The 21,559-nt window shown below is 42.3% G+C and overlaps 1 protein-coding gene across 2 annotated transcripts in view; it reads right to left on the bottom strand.

The window, feature by feature from the left end:
- The window catches only part of LOC124040008 (glutamate receptor ionotropic, delta-1-like), a 432,261-nt gene extending 414,435 nt beyond the window's left edge, over positions 1–17,826 (bottom strand). For both annotated transcript variants that reach the window (XM_046356698.1, XM_046356699.1), the window contains exons 1-2: positions 17,461–17,826; positions 10,903–11,058 (exon numbers count right to left, since the gene is read on the bottom strand). In XM_046356698.1, coding sequence (XP_046212654.1) covers positions 10,903–11,058; positions 17,461–17,542 — 238 coding nt within the window. In that variant the 5' untranslated portion in view covers positions 17,543–17,826. The remainder of the gene's footprint in view (positions 1–10,902; positions 11,059–17,460) is intronic.
- Positions 17,827–21,559: the final 3,733 nt, after the last annotated feature.

Genomic DNA, 21,559 nt, shown 5'->3' with positions numbered 1-21,559 from the left:
AGTCACTCCCTTCATCTTCATAATTGATGTAATTTCTTGTAATGGGGTAGGTAGGTAGGTAGGTAGGTAGGTAGGTAGGTAGGTAGGTAGGTAGGTAGGTAGGTAGGTAGGTAGGTAGGTAGGTAGGTAGGTAGGTAGGTAGGTAGCAGCGGATTCTGCTGAGGGGAGGACGGATCATAATAATGGCTGGAACAGCGCTAATGGAATAGCTTCAAACCCATAGAAACCATGTGTTGGATACCATTCCAGTCATTCCGCTCCAGTCATTACCGCGAGCCCGTCCTCCCCAATTAAGGTACCGCCAACCTCCTGTGGTAGGTAGGTTGGTAGGTCGGTAGGCGTGTGAAATGCGGTGGTAGTGTAAGTGCGACGATTCTCTCATGGCTCAATAAGAGGCATGGGAGACAGCCGTAATAGCTACCCTCTGATGTAATGAGACAATCTTGCCTTAATTGCACAGTTTAATAGTTGAGCCATGTACTTGCTAATTTGAGGCATTTGCCTGCTAAACAGTAGTCATTTTGAGATGATATTTCCCGTGTCGTAATCACTCCAACTTGTTGTGAAACTGTTTTTTCCCCAAGGTTTGTTCACATTCTCTCTTAACAATGCAAATGACTTCTTGAGATAATTACAGGTCATTGCATCTCTGTTTGTTTCTTTCTCTCTGCGTGCGTCTCTCTCTGCCTCTCTATCCTCTCCCTCGGTAGTACACGGTTCTCCCGAAGGCACAACGGTGACTCACTCTGATTGAATATTGTAATATTATATTGCAGCAGCGAGGTGTATTTGACTGAGCAAAAAGTCTGACATGTCAAATGAGGGATGCGATTGCAGAGCGTGGCGTTCCAGTACATCACCATGGAGGGTGCTGCTGCTGTTCTCCTTCCGTGGCCCTGCAGAGGGAAAGCTGCCACAAAGACAGTCACTAATAACTAAGACCAGGAGTTTTTAATTTACCATGTGACATGACCAGGATAAACTCTATCTCCTTAGTTAGTTAGGCTATAACTACATCTACAGTAAGAGACGGGATATCTTTCCTCTCAATCCAAATCTCTTTATCACTGCGAGTCAAACGAACCAGAACCCAATAGAGATGGGGAAAATAATATCATAAAAAGAGCCAGAAAACATATCAATTGGGCAGAGTTTAAAGCCCCAAAATGTATCTGTGATCTGTACTGAGATGGATTGCAGAGATCAGAGATTGTAATGGCATTTGCCAGAATGCTCTTTCTCCCTTTGAAAATGAGCCAGAATGAAATCACTGCAACCTTGGAAACTCTTTGAAACTCATTAGCCACTTAAACTGCCAGGCCAAATTTGTCAGATTTATGTGGGGCTTGGATCCGGAAAATGATCCTGCTTAAAGACACGCTCTCGAACTTCGGTATAATTTCATCCAGTAGTTTTAAAAGTGGTGCTCACGAGCCAAAAGTGGTCCCAGTTTATTGTGTACTACAATTTCCTATTGTGTACTATGTCATCCATTTTGCGTGGTACAGTATGTTAAAAACATTGCAATTTGTATTATATCATACATATTTGCCAATTTGTTTGATATGCTACGACTCCAATTGTTGCAATATGTTACGAATTTGTGGTGCTTAAGATCTTGGAGTACATCTAAGATCGCAATGCTCATCGTTGATGAATTCAGGGCCTGGTGCAAAAGGCGGTCCCATGAAAAAGGCCCAACCAAGACTAAACCCTACCAAGACTTGAGTATAAGGCCATTTACTGATTGGCTTCATTGACCTCAATAATGTCAATGGTGAGTTGATAATGTCAAAGGTTATAGAAAAGCCGTAGGCCACATAAGCTGTGGGAAAGGTCAACTTGTGGAGGCCATACACTGCAATTGTCTACATCCACATATTATCCTTCTCTGACCTACCCTCTGGATAACATGAAAACAGTCTAACCAGTCTAACCTGCTAGGGCGAGTAAAATGGTCAGAGTGAGGTGTTCTCTCATTTGTGTCTGAAAGTAGATAGCAAGCTAGCCAATGTTAGCCAGTTAGCATAGGTACTTGACTGCCGTTGTGAGGTCAGAACGCTCAGATCAACCCTGGGATGCGTTCATAAATGGAGAGCAAGAGAGCGCTCAGAGTGTGCTCTGGGCGCTCGTAAATTCAGAGCGCTGTCAGATTGTTAATTCGAAAATTCAGAGCGTTTTAATACCGAACCGTTCAGAGTGCACACTGGATGCTCTGGCCGAGGAGTAGGGTTGATCCGACTCACAACGGCACTCAAGCACCCAAGCTAACTGCCTAAAGTTAGCTAGCTGGCTAGCTACTTCCAGACGTAAACGAGAGAACACCTCACTCTGACCATTTTTCTCACCCTAGCAGAGCTGGTTAGGCTATTTTCATATTATCCAGAGCGTTGGTGACTGTTACTCTGCTGCTGGAAACAATTTAATTTGGCCTTTCTTGCTGACGTTTACTGACACCGGCCGTATTCAATGGGTGTTGAGCGTTCGTAAATTCATCAGTTATTCTGCACTTTAGCACACTCAGACCAGAGTGCTCTGAAATCAGAGTAGATAGCCAGGGGGAATTTACAAACGCACCCCTACTCCTCGGCCAGTGTGTCCAGTGTGCGCTCTGAATTTACAAACAGACAATCTGACAATGCTCTGATTTGACAAAACGCCCCAGAGTGCACTCTGAGCACACACTGGCACTCCAGATTGGTTTACGAATTCAATCTGGAGAATTGAAGAATCAGAAGAATACTCAGGGATGTCATCATGATTCATTTCATCTCCACCATCGGAGTCGTTTACATTCATTGGGTCTTCTTGCCATGGTAAATGACGCACGCTCTCACCGTGTACCCCAAATAGGCCAATAGTAGATTGATTAGATGTTGAGATTAGAATATATCAACACAATAGAATGGCCTCTGCCCTTTTCTTCATTCACAATTGGTGACATAATTACGCATTGTTCTCTTCCCCTCGCTCATCAACTCATCCATTCTCCCCCATCATACTTTAGCCTACTTCATTTATATAATCTCTTATTATAGGCATTGTGTGAAATTCGTTTTGGTATAGTTTAGGTTCCAGTGTAGACTGCTGAGGGGAGGACGGACCATAATAATGGCTGGAACGGTACAAATGGAATGATTTCGAACACATGGTTTCCATGGTTTGATGTATTTAATTCCATTCCACTAATTCCGCTCCAGCCATAACCACGAGCCCGTTCTCCCCAATTAAGATGCCACCAAGCTCCTGTGTTATGTTCCTTTTCAAGGCAAATATCAGGGTGATTTTCAACTGGGCACGGCATCTTCAACTTGCCCATTAACGCAAGCCCTGGGATTTTGGCTGTGCTGTAAGCTCTTAGATTCCATATTCATACATATAGAGTATATGTATGTCCCAGTATTAGGTGACAGGCTAATCTATGGTATGACTTAAGATCTTAACAGTGCACCCACTTGATCAGTTACGAGCAATGAAGGAAAAATATCGGTACATTACACAGGCGTGTTTACATGGGTAAGTGTGATTTTTTAAATGTAACAGTGACTTTTGCCATTCTCCCTACCAGCTATGATGGACATTACCATCTACAGCAGTTGATGTAAATACAGTCGTATTGCCACTAGTCTCCAGTGGTTCAAACGACCCAGCGAGAGCTGCCGTAACACATATATATTATACTACCTGACCCATCAATCATCCCTCACTGCTTCCATCTGACAGTTAGCGCTGCTTCCCTGTTCCCTTTCATTGCTGGTGGCCGGATAGTAGTTATGTTCCACAGCCACTAGAAATATTGAATAAAACATGTTATTAAGAGTCTTGTTTTAGATGCTGAATTAACGAGGGTCGATTTGAAGGGCTTAATTATGGAATCTGTGAGAATAAGGCAGGACAGTAAAAAAAGGCTGCTCTGACTCCACTTGTCCAATTACAGCAGGGGGGGGGGGTTATAGGCGCTACTATTGAGTGGTGGTAATGTATCTCTGTTAAATTGATTTGGATATACTGCGAGGATATTTGTGCTCGCTGGAAGGAAAAAATACTAACACTGCAAATTCTCCCCTGAAGAATCAGATCAGCTACCTTAAGTGCTGAGATACTTTCCTAACATGGCCTATGCTGTATCCATGTAACATAGGCACCCTGGCAAAAGTGAGCTCCAGTTATCCTCTACAGTCACCTTGACATTTCCACTCTCTGCTCTACTCAGTGGCTAAGAGTAGAGCAGAGCAGCGAGGGTGCCTTGGTGAAGTGCACTCAATAAGAGGCATTTCCCCTCTCGGAGAGTGGTGGCCCATGGCCAGGTCCACAGCCTCCCCTGGCTCCTAAATCAATGTTGCTCCCCCGACTCCAGGCCGACCTTAACACTTCTGTGCTTCAAAAACCATCTCCTCCCACGGTCCCTCCGCAGTCACTGCCCCACTCAGAACAAACACCCAGGGATGGCGCAGAGCTGTGGGGTGGCCAGTATGACAGCTCCACACACCAAAGACCACTACTAGCTACATGGAGCTGAAAGGAAAAAAAACTCAAGATACATTGGCTCAGTTCCATTTTCTAATTTTAGAGTATTTTTGGGAAGCCGCCTCTTCCCTGCTTAATACACTTGACCATCCTCGCATAAGAAGTGGCAAGTTACTCCTACGAGTCTGACTCAACTCCTTAACAGGAATTGCAATAGCACTGAATGGCAAATATCAGATCATCTCTGCTGTACTAAAACATGAGAGATTGCCAACGGTTGACAGCGTGTGCTATATAATGGCGTAGTCGGCAGGATCCAATAGACATTCAGTCAGTGGGTGCCTATCATGTAAGCAGATCAGTACAGAGAAAGAGAGACTGAGGGAGCGAGTCAGAGAGAAGAGTTAAGTGAATAAACAAAGCGTGCCATTGGCAGGCACATTCGTGGGACAGAGGATGGTCATTTGTCCGCATAGTGGGAGCCATTCCTCACACCAGAGCTCCCCCTCATTCGATTCCCAGGTGTCCTGAAGTTGCCTTTTTCTTAAGCAACACAGAAACACGCACACAACCATCCTCAAACTGCAGGCATCCAGTACTCTGAGCCCGAGCTGCTTGCCAGGCAGCCAGACTACATTTTAAATCAGTGTTTGCATCAGATGCAGGGATGAGTCCGGAAAAGTCCGCAAATTAATTATCCAGGACTGATTCGTTTTAAAGCGCGGCACACAGCTAATGGGTGATGCTGCAGAGACAACCACGGCTGTTTATCTTGTGGAGTTAGAACTGGGCTTGCACTTGTGGATGTTTACCCACGCTCCAGCTATGCATCTTCTTTCTAAATAGCACCAGTCCGGGAGAATAAGTCAGGGCGGCAACATGATTAATTCTGCCCAATTGTCATAAAATGGTGTCTTTCAGGCCAGCACTGACTGAAGCAGGCTCAGGGTTGGAGCTGGCTGCCAGCTGGGTATGAGTGATTCTCAGCTCTCTGTAGAATCACCACAGAAGAGAGAGCGGGGGAGAGGGCGGGAGGAGGAGAGAAGGAGATCAATCTCATCACTCTGGTTTCCTGGTGTCACACCATCTCTGGTCCTATTTGAGAAGTTGCACAGGGATGACGGCACATCGAAGGTGTGCGAGTCTCTACCTTCACATGGAACATAAGTAGGCTTGAGTCTTCTGTGCTCTAGTCTTACCATTCTTTTCCATTGCATTGTACTCATCCATTGCACTCAAGCAGACTATGTCACCACCAGGAAACAGGGGAATGTTCTCAATAAACACTCATCTTATCTGCATGGCCACTAAAAAAGGTCATATCAATTAAACGCTTTTCACCGTCAGCACAATGGTGCACTTAAAGCCTGGAGAGAAAAGGTTTTCTGTTTAGTTTTCTAGTGAGATCAATATTGATGCGGTAATCATGGAATTCAACCAGAGAATGCTCCTCCTCTGACAATGAGGCGACAAAAAGCGTTGATTTGTTTTAGACGCAGGACATTGGGGATTGTCTGTGTCGAGAAAGGACAGTGGAAATTTCTCTACGAAATAAAACAATCAGTCATTCAGTGGAGGACACCAGGGTAAAATTATTGTTTTTTACACTAATTCAGTGGTAACGGAGCTGCTGGTCATGATAAAGAACGGTAATTAGCCTAATTTGCGTGGCTTTTAAAATGCCATTTAAGAATTTGTACAGATGAGAAGAAAAAGTTCAAATCAAATCAAAAAGTCTAATCAAATCTTATTGGTCACATACACGTATTTAGCTGATGTTATTGTGGGTGTAGCGAAATGCTTGTGTTTCTAGCTGCAACAGTGCAGTAGTATCAAAAAAGATCAAAGTATCTTCACAACTATACACACAAATCTAAAAGTAAAATAATAGAATTAAGAAATAAAAATATATATATAAATATATATAAATAAATATATATTTAGGGAGGGTTTGGCCGGTAGGGTTAACCCAGACAACGCTAGGCCAATCGTGCATCACCCCACGGACCATGGCTGGCTGCGACAGGGTCTGGGCGCAAACCCAGAGTCTCTGGTGGCACACTGCGATGCAGTGCCCTACACCACTGCGCCACCCGGGAGGGCCTGTGAGCAATGTCATATTTATATATTTCTTAATTCCATTATTTTACTTTTAGAGTTGGATATATTGTTGTAAATCGTTTTGAGATACTCCTGCACTGTTAGCAAATATCCAATAATGACACTTCAGTGTCAGAGTCAATAAAGAAATCCTACCATTATAAAAACAATTCTTTGAGTGGAGATGCTGAGTGTGAGCTTCCAATTCCAATCGTTTTTGCTGAAGCATTTTATAGCTAATGAAAAAGGTAATTTGACAGAAACTTTCAGACATGGTTCTTGATGTTTGAGAACAATAGTTTTATATAGAATCAAATCAAAGGCTTACTGTAAAATAATTGCTTGTTCCAAAGATGAAAAACGACTCCCTAAACGCACAATCTCCATTATTAATGAGCTCCCACTGTCATAAGAAACACTAATGCTTTGTCTTGTATGTGATGCGTTTTCAAACAAGCTAAATCAACTTTACTACAATGAGCAAATGTGTGTGTGTGTGTGTGTGTGTGTGTGTGTGTGTGTGTGTGTGTGTGTGTGTGTGTGTGTGTGTGTGTGTGTGTGTGTGTGTGTGTGTGTGTGTGTGTGTGTGTGTGTGTGTGTGTGTGTGTGTGTGTGTGTGTGTGTGTGTGTGTGTGTGTGTGTGTGTGTGTGTGTGTGTCACGTTTATTTGCTCCCTTACGAAATGGCTTCTTCGTTGGTGTTGTGAGTTATTCTGTATCCGTGAGCAACCGAAGCAAGAGAGCTATGGTAATGCATGCTTTCCTTGTCCTCTAGCAACACAATATGGACACCCACATTCAGAATGAAACACTGCCCAACACTTACCATCAACAACACAGGCCTATATGTGCCTCCAGTATCTTCACTTTGTATTGGTTATTCACTCCTACAAGATTCCACCAATCATGTTACTGGACATAAAAACACAAATACTGTACGTGCCTCCAGTATTTTCACTTGCATTGGTTCTTCACCCCTACAAGATTCTACCTAATCACGTCACTCTCAAATGTAAAATGCCACAAAGCAACGGTGTTCTGTTCTAAGTCAGCCTCCTCCCTCACCACAGGAAGAGAATCATATTAGCAGCCGCACGGCCCCCTGGGAGCCTATCGGTTCGATTGGTCACTGAGAGAGAGAGAGGAGCGGGCGCTGAGCGCAGGGGTTACTGGACAGCAGGACACATCACAAGGTGTGAATCCCTCCCTTACCCATAATCCTCCACACTCCGAGCTGTCAGCGGTGGTCTCAGAGGGCTGACTATCTGGCGTGGAGGAAAAGGTCAGCGATGAGTGGGAAGTCATCGAGCCACTCCCTGGCTGTGCCGTATTGATCTCCTCTGCCCCTCAATGTCATTAATTGAAAAAGCCCAGGGACTCAACTGTGACCAATTACCGAGCAGCCTCCAATGGTATTAGATGCCATTGTTTGTGTACTTGTGTGCAAAGGCCACATATACTTACATGCAGTTAACATAGATTTTGCTGAAAGAGATTTATGCAAATAATGAGCAGCAAGCCCTTGGCTGCTATTATTGACCTCCTCCGGAAGGTCGTGAAAGGCAAACTGACTTGGTGAGTTTCCGTTTCAATTCAACATCTTCTAATGTGCTGTATGTAATGTATACGGACCCCTGGCAAAGTAATGACGACATGGTTAACGAGCAATTGACCAATTGAACTTTGAATTCCACTGCTTCTGCCCCGCTTACCCCTTCAAAGTAGCAGGTAACATTGCAAATAAAAAATGACTGGTCATTGGTCAGAATAATCAGATCAGATTGTGAAGGTGTTTTTGCTGTGGGCTGAAAACACCATCCCACCCGAACAGGCTGAAGTTTTTTATATATTTTTTAAGCTCTTACACTTGTAAGGGATTTCCTCTTCTTCTGAAGAGGAGAGGCGAGAAGGATCGGAGGACCAATATGTGGCGTGGTAAGTGTCCATGGTTCTTTTAATAAGAAATACTCAACATGAACAACTGAATACAAAAACAATAAACGTGGACCGAACGAAAACCAAAACAGTGGTGAAAAACACAGACACGGAAACAAACACCCACAAACAAACAGTGAAACCCAGGCTACCTAAGTATGATTCTCAATCAGAGACAACTAATGACACCTGCCTCTGATTGAGAACCATACTAGGCCGAAACATAGAAATCCCCAAATCATAGAAAAACAAACATAGACTGCCCATACTAAATAATGACAAAACAACGGAAATAAAGGTCAGAACGTGACAACACTAAAAGGGCATCCTTATCATTTTCACAATTTCAGAGTGTTATTTATACCTTAGTGTGCAAATATATATTTTAAAAAAAGGCAAATGCGGTTTTTGACTGCACTGCTCCTTTAAGCAGCAGTTGTGCTTTTTCAATCCAGAAAAAACGGTACAGGCCGATTCCAGCGTATGGATGTTACAATTGTACACAAAAATACAAACTTGAATGTCTCACAGAATGGACAAAATAAATAAATGAAACTTTTGATGTGTGCGTCTTGGGGGGAGTGTATACCAAAGAAGAGTGGACTTCTAAATATTGGCATGTTGGGCAAATAAGAGGTTGTATGGATTTTACACGACATGGACCAACTTTTTGGGGTGACTGAACTCATTAGCAAAAGTCTGTGAGTTTGTAAGTGTCAGGTCAAAACATGGATAGACCATTTGGGAAGAAAAGGCTTGGCTGAACACAAAAAAAAATTTTTTTGAAAAGACTGTCATTAACAATGTTACTTTAGAGAGGAAAAACAACTTATATATTTTACACCCTTCGTTATGTTACAGTCTGAAACAGAGGCTAATTTCTTGATCAACATCTACCATCATCACCAATACAACTCACTATGAAACGAGCAAATTAGGCTACCTGTTTTGAAAGCAACATGTCTTTAAAGGCTGCCTCACACTGGATAGCAATGATGTGTGGAAAATGGAGTCGAGTCCTGCTCGACTCAATACTTCCACCTAGCTTTCTATCCACAGAAGATACTGCTGCTCAACTATTTTGGGGAGCCTTAAGCCTTTTTCACTCTAATCAAATTTTTGGGCATATTCAATTTTAATAATTTTTTCTACCTGCAGTCTGAACAGCCAAAAACCACATTGAATCGAATATGTCAAGCTACTTTCAAACCACCATTGTAAGTGGTTTGAAATCAGATATAAATCTGATTCCTGGCCATGCGACTTGTGTCTGAATAGTCAACTATGATTGAATTGCTTTCAAGTGGGTTTTAGGCTGTTATTTGGCAAATGTTGCTTGCTAGCTACTCTGTTGACAGTTTGACAAGAACATGTGGTAACTAACTAGCTTGTTAATTGTTTACAAACAAATTAATGGCCAGTGGTGTAGTGCTATCTTTTTAGGTGAGGAACCGCCAAAATAATATGTAAATTACGTCACAATTTCCTCAAAGTTTGTACCTACAGGTGTAGCGAATTGAATAGCCAATCATTATAGAGTATGCATAAAATAATTCCGGCAATTGCAAAGTCTGCCTATTCAGTTGTTTTTCAAATGTTTATTCCTGTTTCGTGAGTGTGCAAATCAGTCATCAAGGCAAAGGGTGGCTACTTTGTAGAATCACCCAAAGGATACCCACCACCCAAAAGACATCCAGCCAACTTGACAAAACTGTGGGAAGCATTGGGGTCAACATGGGCCAGCATCCCTGTGGAACGCTTTCGACACCTTGTCGAGTCCACGCCCCGGCGAATTGAGGCTGTTCTGAGGGCAAAAGTGGTGCAACTCAATATTAGGAGGGTGTTCCTAATGTTTTGTACACACAGTGTACCTATTTATTTGGTTTGTCATTCTATAACTTTTTATGGAATTGTTGTGGTAATTCAAATATGACTTATTTAGAATTGATCAGAATTCAATTGTTTTGCCAACTCCGTGTAGCTTGGAAACTCCCATGGCAGGCATTGTTGTCACCTGAGCTTGCTACATAACTTCTGAGTGATAGACAGCACAAGAGAACCACCATCAATCAGCCTACACCACTGCACACACACCCTTTGTTACTATGACAACTAGCATAGACACGTCAGCAAATGACTGCTTTCTGAAAACACACAAATCTGACTTGGTCACTTGTAACTTGCTGCTTGGACAGTCAGTATTCCAAAATGGGCCTGCAGTGTAATTAAGGCTTAAGAGCTTCAAATAGGAATAGGTGTTTCACTTTAAATTATCCTCTTCTCCTCTTAAAAAATAACTAGCATACAAACTGCACTTGTGGTATAGTTATGCTACTAAGTAGGCTACTAACCATATGGCGAAAAAAAATGCTTTAAAAAATAATTCAATTGCGTCCCTTACCTTCCTGGACCGCCTGGAAAGGGTTGTTCGCCTCGACAAGTTTTATGGAGTGTGTGATTTTCTCGCTCTGCAAAATGTCGTCGTTGAGACTGAGGTCTGAGATCGCCAGCTGGAAAACCTCGTCATCCCTCACTGCGTTCTCCTCGAATATGGCACCTGTTGAAAAGATGCAATTGTCAACATTGCAATTATGTGTAGAGATGCATTGCAAAATGTTTTGTTTTTTAAATGTATTTTTTAAGAACAAAACGGGGAGGGACCTTTAAATGTGTGTTGCCGGATCGCAACCAACTGAAAGGTGAATACACCACCACCTACTCTACTGGATTGTGAGGCAGGTCACGGTTTCCCTATTCATCAATTTCTCTTATCTATCCCTGTGTTTCCGCCTACTGTTCTGGATTGTGAATTCATTATACTCTGTGACACAAAAAAGGGAAGTAAAAAAGAACGGGGAAATAGGAAGAAAAATGACCCTTCCAACTAACCCTACACCCATTAAAAACCTCAACATTATTCCACTACTTGGCCCTATCTGATCATACACCAGGCTGGCAGCCTGGGAGGACGGGACACTATCGTTCAACACAACTTGTAACTTTTCTGCAGTAAAATCCCGTACACCCAAGTACTTCTCTGCAGCTGCCACCACAACGTCTATTTCTGTGATTTACGTTCAATTTATGTGGTACAGTTGATAACCATGAATATGAACGCTACGAAACCAACCTTACTGAAGCACCTATCACTCTCTATTGGCCTCAGCTTACACACAAGGAATCTCTTAGCATCCCTCGCCATGGACTCATCTTCTTCTACTATTCACTTCACTGCATCAGCATACAATACCTTCTGTACTACTCAGATCCTGGCAACCTCAACCTGCCTTTCTCTCACCGGACACTTCTGATCTCCAGCACAATGGGTACCCTTACAATTAACACACAAAACCGATACTACACATTCATTTGTCTCATGCCATCCTGCACACTTCTCACATCTAAGAATCTCCCTCCTGCCCACTGCTGCAACATGACCATAAACTTGGCACCTAAAACACCGTAATGTGTTCGGGACAAAAGCTCTCACTGGATAACTGACACATCCTAACTTGACTTTGTAGGATAAAGACTGCATTAAATTCAGCAGGAAAACAGTGTCTTCACTGTTTCACCACGCTCTCCACCAGGTCTGCGTCACACCAAACAGCGAGCGTCACAGACACCGGGAATCTTCTATTTCAGTTGATTCTCCTCACCACTTAGGGATAGCCCCCCTTTTTTCAATTTTCGCCTAAATGACATACCCAAATCTAACTGCCTGTAGCTCAGGCCCTGAAGCAAAGATATGCATATTCTTTCATTTGAAAGGAAACATTTGTGGAAATGTGAATTGAATGTAGGAGAATATAACAGATCTGGTAGAAGAAAATACAAAGAAAAAACAACCAGTCTTTTTCTACCACCATCTTTGAAATGTAACAGAAAGGTCATAGTTCTAGCCATCACTCTGGTTGTATTTCTGATAGTGTCCACAAGATGGCAAGAGTGTGTGTGCAAAGTTTCAGATGGATAACTTGAAGTATGAATGAACAACAAGACTTTTAGTGTGAAGTTCCCAGGTACATTTGGGCAAATCGTGAGGGACACATTCGCATTCATATTCAATTTTTCTGCCAGAATATGGTCAAATCTGTATACTTTGCCTTTTATTTAGCTTTCCCAATATTAGTCGCCATATTATGAGTTCAACAATTCGTTAACAACCAGTTTTCATAACTCTGAATATCCTTATAATTTTTGTCCAAAATGAAAAGGTAGGCTGTCGTATAAGGTTAGTAGCTACATTTTACGACATATACATGGTTTCCAGCTCATTAGCTATCTAGATAGCTTTGTTTGACCCCGATTGGTGCTTATTTGACAAATATACAGTCATTCAAGTGATGGCCACCCGCGTCATCAGCGTGCCATGAAGGCGTCGCTCTCTGACCAAATATGGTGTCCTATAGGATATACTACACCCCTAATGAAATAGTGACGTCTTGTTACCTTCTAGGATCTCTGGGGAATAGATACGAATGTGATTTGACTGGTTGAAACAACATTTACAGTGAGATTTTCACAGATTACTTTCTTTGCAAATTGAACGAGTGGAAATACAAAATCGATAGTGCATGCTATATGGACCTTTCCAGGATATGAAAAGGGATTTTATCTAACAAAACGACACATTGTGTTATCTCTGGGACCCTTTGGATGAGAAATCAGAGCAAGATTTCAGAATGTAAGTACACATTTGACCTTCAGAGGTGAATTTATCAAACCTACCGCAAAGAAAAAAGTGTTTTGTTGTTAGGAGCTCTCCTCAAACAATAGAATGGCATTTTTTTGCAGTAATAGCTACTGTAAAGTGTACCGTGTAGTTATATTAACAATAATGTAAGCTTTCAGTTGATATAAGACACTTATATGTACCGACATTTGTTGTTTCTCTAAAATCTGTGATCTTGACATAATGCCCTGCACGATTGACAACTGTCCTGTTGACGGGACGCCGATCCTTACTAACGCCTCCCCAGTTATCACTCCTTTCAACTGTGTCCAGCTCCGGAGAGCAAAGCAAGTCACACACAGTTCTTGTCCCTAGAAGTGTGGTGGATGGAAGAAATGCAAAAAAATCATTACGATTCCACTTTGAGTTACTTTCACCGAGTCAACAGTCCCCAACCTCTTCTCCAACCAACCTGACACCACATATGGATCAGCCAGAAGGCACAGATCTTTCCTCACTTCAGAATCATGTTTGTCATCATTGGGACAAGGCTCATTCTCGGCGGTCTTCACCCCACCTGCCGCTACAGGTAAATCATTCTCACTCTTGTCATGTTACATTTCTGAGCTACCAGAGTATGTTTTTTTAAATTGTTTTACATGATGCCAATCTTGCTCACCACACCACTTCCCTCTACACTCAACTCCATTACTTCTTCCTCATTTTCCAAAAATGTCCACATATCCATGCTCTTTCTGCTCCTTCATCCACTGTAGTAGCAAACTGTTCTTGGTTCTTGTATCTTGAATTTGCCACCATGTCGCGTCGACTAAAAAATCTCTACCAGCCACCAGTACTCCCCTTCCCAGGGAGGGACCTACCCGAATGTGTCCAATAGAAACTCTCGTTTTCGTTGCAAAACAGGACAGGATGTTTTACAACTGTTTGGACAAATGATTACACCTGAGACCAACACAGGCAGTTGCATTTCAGTTTCAGAGAAATCTCATTCACCTGACACTTCCACCTATGTGCAATTACCCTGGGTAAGAGGTTAGTTTCAGAGCAACTATTACAAAAGTAGGCCCTAATGTTTAGGATCCAATTTGTCAAGAAATGGATGACATGACACTATTTTCTCTTAAGATGTAGGTTTTCACTGATCCTTATTAGCATTATAAGGAAAGGTTAGTGGATTTACAGTGAGTGGGTGGATGTCAGATCAAGACTTTTCACTTTCCCTCCCTGTCAATCTGGCATATGGTGGTTGGTTACACGCAATACATATATTTTCCCCCATGCACATTCATTTCAGCACCATGGAGAGCAAGGTTGTAGGCCTATATAGACTATCTCAGCTCCAGCTACTGGGCCCAGTTTTTCAAAAGTTATCTGATCGGATTTTGTCAATTGGATAGGATAAAATGCATGAAATAGAACGAATAGAACATGGCATCATTGGCTTTAATGGGGACGCCCATTATATTCATTCTATTCTACACATTTAATCCTATCCAACTGCCAAAATCCGTTCAGATAACTTTTGAAAAACTGGGCCCTGATTGAAGATGTGCTTTAGCTACATATCTAGGACCAGATTATCCAAACCCTGTCCATTATTTTACCAGAGGGAGATGGGGGGGCTTCTTGTTCATGTATCTGTGGTTAGGGGCAACTTCTACCCACTCCTCAGCTTCAGTTACACTGTAAAAACAATTATCCTGTTGTTTTGATTGTAATTTACTGGCGGTGTAAGTTACTGTAAAAAAAGGTACAATATGTTACGATAACATATTGTAGACCTCCCTTACAGCCAGTAACTTACAGGTAACTGGCTGCCAATAGCCAGTTACCTTACCTTTACAGTTCACTGTGGATATGGGCCGGGCTTCACAAGAGCTCTGAATAAGAGCGTCTGCTAAATGACTAAAATGTAGAATATGCTCGCTGACTTTATGGCAGAACTGCCTAGCCTTTCAAATCCATTCAAGTTTCCTTGAGTTGTTTGTTGATCGGCTACATTATCAATCGTCTGAAGTAAATGATTGTAAACAGCGAAAAGCCTTCCTTGATGTATAAGTGGTGTGTTCATCTTATTTAGCATGGGATCAGAATAGCGCGTCTGCCCTCTATTTTGTCGGTGAGAATGGATTCGATTCCTGTGTTTCGAGCTCGCCTCTATATCGTCCCCTCACCCCGTAAATCATTCCACGTCAGGTGGCCAACTCATTGGACATACCTATTTCTCCTTTGCATAAGGAACAGCTTCAGCTTTTGGCCAGAAGGATAACTTGAAGAGGAGAGGAAATGAGAGGAGGGTGAAAATATATAGCAATAAGGTAGAGGCAAACGTAATATACACTAGGCTTTTTTGTGCACAATCACACAAATAGTCCTTACCCGTTTGATATCAGGAGTTGGACCATACCCATTAGGCCTAACATTCAGATGTTGAACATCTAATATATTCACTCCTAGGAGGAACCAAGCAAAACAAATGCCATAGAGAAGGCAAAACCAACGATTGGACGAGACAGATACTTGCGAAAGGGTTTAGACCGGAATGGAACTCTGCCACATTCAAAAGTGGGCCGTCTATTGGTTTCCAAATCAGACCACTATTGATTTGAGGGCTCTCCGGAGTTGTTGTGCATGTAGCAGCAGACTGGCTATGAGCAACGAATATTTGAACCGCATGCGTCAAGCAAGCCTTAAAATGAGAATCCATTGTATTCGAACGTAATGGTGCACCACTCTTCAACCTCACTCATTAAGACAATTTCATATGAAGTTAATCAGAAAGATAATTGATTGTTTAAATCATGTTTGGTATATAGCCTACGCAGCATACTCAAGGGTAATGCTTGGTAATGACTTTGCACTCCAAGCCTTTTCTATCAAGATCCCGACAAAATCACATTTGATTCCGAGAGAACAACATTTTCCAAAACACATCAAAACCTTGACGGCCATGGAATTAATGTTTTAAAAACATTAGAATAACCAAATACAGAGAAAAGCCCTGGTTTCGACATTAATGATGATGGGGGTGACAAAGTTGCAACGTAACCAACAAGTCCTAATGGCTACATCCGAATGATTCCAACTTGCTTCACGCCTGGTTTGTTAGTCATGTTTTATATCATGGTAAAGCCGACAAAGTGCAAATGCCATCGATGATAATGCATCCAATAGCCTTTACGTGTTTTAATTATAAAACCCCGCAACCGCCTAAATGCCTAAACTACTGTCTCAAATGTAAGATGCTTCTGCTGTTATCGTGCTGGATAGCTTTATTTCAACATATTAACTGTTGATCACTGCAGCACTATTGGATACTTAACATGCAAAGGTTTCGATGTCAAATTAAACAAAAATGGATTGTTTTTCTGCTACGGTCTGTGTGTGTGTGCGCGCGCGCGTGTGTGTGTGTTTGTACGTGCGTGTTTGCATTAGTTGTCTTTGATCCAACAAATGGCATTAAACACATGCCAGTGACATTATTTAGAAATACAATATTCTAGTTATTCGTATTGACCCCCTCCATCTCCCCCGCCGCGAACATAAGTAGTTTTAGCGTAAATGTAAATTAATGTCAGATAAAATACATTTGACCAATCTGACATATTACACACCCAAATTCACCAAACAGAGTACACTGGCATCTATTCTAATGTTGGATTCGGACATAAGGGTTTAGTATTTGTCCCTTTGTCATTTATTTCCTTCACGGGCGTTTAACATTTCGCTCACGTTCAATTCAAAGTTCATGCTTATAGATGGGGAGGGGAGGGGGGGGGCAATCCTCTAAAAACACACTTTGGTTTAGTTCGTCTGATCCAAGCAAATTAGTTCCATCTTGCTTTGGTTTTGTGGTGTGAATTACAATATATTTACAATATTGGCTATTCTCATGACTGCGGAAAAGACACATTGGTGGTGCACTTTCCCAGAGACTTTCAGTCAAGCATTTGCAAAGACATTCATAAGATATTGTATAATAGGCAACGCAAATTTGACAATTTAATTAGAATTCAAATGATGCTGTAAAATTGCCACAGCTCCCGGGATGGAGCAACGCTATTCACCAGAACTACATATCATTATTGTTTATAAGGTATTTAGTTGTAACTCGCTCTTTATACTAACACATTCATCCTTATGCCTTCCTAAATGTATCCTATATTTAAACAACAACGGAGGACTGTTTTATTCTAAGCACCGAGGGGGTTTTATATCACACCTCCGCGTTTGCACCCCGTGTCCCCTGCACAAGCTCCTTACCGATGTGAATGATGGAGTCCGCGCTCGCCACTGAATTGCATTGCAACATCCATAAGGAAAGGCATATTATCAGCAATTCCATCTCCGGTTTTGGCGAAAGCAGCTCATCCACCGTCCCTCGTATGTCGGACAAATCCAAATAAGCAACAGTGCATGAACCAGTTGTTCAGTCTGTGAATAAAAGCCGAAAACAAAACTATAAGGAAGGAGGAAAAACGTCAAGGGGTTTCCTGGGGATATAATAAGTAAGTGCAAGGGAGGTGGCGGTTGGGCAGAAAAGGCAGGGAAATACTCGGCTTTTCGGCAAGGAAGGCTGAGAATCCAGCGCGTTCTGCGGCTCTCGCTCTATCCAGCGCTCGCGGAGTCTGAGACATATCAAACTGCAAACTGCGGAGGAGGGACACCCCCCACGCGCTCTCTCGATAGCTCTCTCTCTCTCGATTTTGTCGACCCACGTGACTGCAGAGACTCTATCTACAACGCTAAGCTGCCCGGAGAAGACAGGGAGAGATGGAATCCGAGCAAGCCGGAGACGGCGACGGCGATCAAGACATGCCCCTGAGGCTCGGTCTATCAGCGAACGCACATTACCGTGGACGGGAACCTGGAAAACCCAAGAAAATCCGACATTAAAAACACATGGATGGCGCGCAAAGCAGACTTGCATTGCAGTGTAAGTAATCGCACCGGGCGCATGAGTTCCGATGTATAGTTAACTCTCATAATATAACTATCCATTGCTATTATCGAATGACATAACTAGATTGGTGCATGATAACCTGTAAGCAGTGGTGATGCCACAGGTAGGATATAGCGTGCGGAAGGGTCTGTGGATGTGTGCGTAAAACCTGTCCACACCTACAGGTTTATGGGGACCACTTAAAGCGCTGAAACGCCCCAGTTACATGTGGAAATGGACTAATGGCATGAATCGGGAAGAACTGACGTGGAGAGGACTGTTTCGACTAAGCTGTCTGCTTGGAGAGAAGGCGCGAGTGCATGTGCTTCTGGGGATGGGATACCTGCGAGGTAGTTTGGACATAGAGGTTAGACGGGTGGGTCGAGAGCACATCTATCATGGTTTGATACAGGAGCTCTTACTAGCTCGGTTAGCCCACTGTCTTTGTGATTTTTTTGTTGTAACAATGATCTTCTCTGTATTGTATGCTATTTTCTGACAACTAATTCCAGTTTCTCTGCCACTGAACGTGGGCAGTGTTGTAACAATAGCCACCAATTCATATCAATTATATTTGGAGACATTCATGATCAAATATTAAATGCCATTTCCAATAGGTGTACTAATGCCTTGCAACCAACTGTTCATGCATGGTGGTAAATTACCTATCGAACCTCTCATAATTTATGGAGAGACTGCATACATGGACATGGAGTCAAGTGACATCATTGTGTTCTTCTATTTGCTGGACTAACAGGTTCATAGTACATGTTGATAATGTTGAGGACCGAAGAAGGAAGACCACATCTCGAAACTCCAAAAATCGAATGAACTTTCTGGGTTGTTTTTTTTTTCTCTCCCGATGACAGTGGTACGTTTCAGATAAGAAATATTCATACAAGAGATGCAACCGTAATATTTTTAGTCTTACAATTAAAGGATATTTCTTGCGATTGAATATGAGACGGAAATTCCCCTTAATTGTTTGGCTAAGTCTGTTTTTATCACGGAGAGATTTCAGCACGAAGAATCCATATGGACAGCTCCGGACTACTCCCCGTCCTATGATGCGCTCAATGTCAGATCATTCATGTTGCCAGCCGCGCTTAGACCTACACCTACGGTATGGTATAATAACACGAATAATGATAATATTAATCATATTTTTCTTTGCCACTTTAACTGTATGAACGTACGATTTAATTATGGCTTGTAATGAATATATAATGTGTTTTTGGTAAAAACAAATAAAATGTAAAAGGCTATTCAATATCCGTATGAAAACATCTTTGACTGCTTATTGCAGGATTGGGCCAGAGGCACATGCAGTGAATTGGGATTTAATGTCGGTTGGCGTTCACGGAAAGGGAAGGGCGCCCGCAGCTAGACTCTGGTAACAAGTGGTTGCTGCAGCTTGAGCGTTCCCTCTCCCAAGATGAAAAAGGTGTGAGGATGAGAGAAAACACGGATTTTTCTTAGAAATGATATGAGGCTGATACAGCACCGTGTCGTAGCCTATAGATCGTTCAAAATCATGTACACAATTGCACACTATTAATCCAACCCCAGTGTGGATATATACACTGAGTGTCCAAAACATGAAGAACACCTGCTCTTTCCATGACATAGATTGACAATGTGAATCCAGATGAAAGCTATGAACCCTCATTGATCTCACTTGTTCAATTCACTTAAAATCGGTGTAGATGAAGGGGAGGAGACAGGTGAAAGAAGGATTTTGCAAGGCTCGATTCAATTGAGACATGGATTGTGTATGTGTGCCATTCGGAGGTTGAATGGGTAAGGAGGGGGTGCATCTCAATATTAGGAAGGTGTTCCTAATGTTTGGTATACTCGGTGTATATAAAACACAGGGAAATCACGTTTTTACTGCAATGGGCCTTTAAAGAAACCTCCAGCAGTCGAGCCAGTAATTGAGGTTGCAAATTGCCCATCTGTGAAGTCCCATATGTGCAAGCAACAAATTGCATTTCCTTATACATTGTCAAGAACTGTCAATATTTCTGATGCTAAGAAACAATGAAACCAGTAATGAAGTATTAATCCATTCTGACAGCACATTAACGCCTTGAGCGATTATATTGTCAAATGAACAGGAATATATTCCGCTAGCAGTATGTTGGGATGTTGGGAAGAGATGAGTAGGTATGAATCTCTTTCTAGGGTAGGAGAAGTTGATGTTGTCATATTTTGATATGGGACTGTTTGGCTGTTGTTCCTAATATAGACCAAATCAGGCAAGTTGTCAAAGTGAATTTAGCATGCTGTTCAATGCTGTTCTGTAGCTCTGAATGTTTACTGAACAAAAATAGAAACGCAACATACAACAATTGCAAAGATTTTACTGAGTTACAATTCATATAAGGAAATCAGTCCATTGAAATAAATTCATTAGGCCCTAATCTATGGATATCACATGACTGGGAATACAGATATGAATCTGTTGGTCACTTTAAAAAAAAGTAGGGTTGTGGATCATAAAACCAGTCAGTATCTGGTGTGACCACCATTTGCCTCATGCAGCACAACACCTCTCCTTCACAGGCTGTTGATTATGGCATGTGAAATGTTGTCCCACTCCTCTTCAATGGCTGTGCGAAGTGTCTGGATATTAACGGGAGCTGGAACACAGTCATACACGTCGATCCAGAGCATCCCAAACATGCTCAATGGGTGGCATGTCTGGTGAGTATGCAGGCCATGGAAGATTAGAGACATTTTAAAATTCCAGGAGTTGTGTACCCTTGCGACATGGGGCCATGCATTATCATGCTCAAACATGAGGTAATGGCGGCGAATGGCACGGCAATGTGCCTCAGGATCTTGCCACGGTATCTGTGCATTCAGATTGCCATCAATAAAATGCAATTGTGTTCGTTGTCTGTAGCTTCTGCGTGCCCATACCATAACCCCACCGCCACCATTGGGCACTCTGTTCACAATGTTGACATCAGCAAACCGCTTGCCCACACAACCATACATGTGGTCTGCGGTAGTGAGACCGGTTGGACGTATTACCAAAATGACGTTGGAGGCGGCTTATGGTAAGAAATTAAGATTCAATTCTCTGGCAACAACTCTGGACATTCCTGCAGTCAGCATGCCAATTGCATGCTCCCACATAACTTGATACCTGCATAGCTTCATATCTGTGGCATTGTGTTGTGTGCCAAAACTGCACATTTTAGAGTGACCTTTTATTGTCCCTAGCACAAGGTGCACCTGTTTAATGACCATGCTGTTTAATCAGCTTCTTGATATGTCACACCTGCCAGGTGGATGGATTATCTTGGCAAACAAGAAATGCTCACTAACAGGAATGTACTCTAATTTGCGCATAACATTTGAGAGAAATGTGCTTTATGTGCATATGGAACATTTCTGGGATCTTTTATTTCA

The sequence above is a fragment of the Oncorhynchus gorbuscha genome, linkage group LG07, assembly GCF_021184085.1.
Source record: "Oncorhynchus gorbuscha isolate QuinsamMale2020 ecotype Even-year linkage group LG07, OgorEven_v1.0, whole genome shotgun sequence".
Classification (NCBI taxonomy): Eukaryota; Metazoa; Chordata; class Actinopteri; order Salmoniformes; family Salmonidae; genus Oncorhynchus; species Oncorhynchus gorbuscha.
The sequence above is the reverse complement of the archived record's forward strand: the minus strand, read 5'-3'. Positions and strand labels throughout refer to the sequence as shown.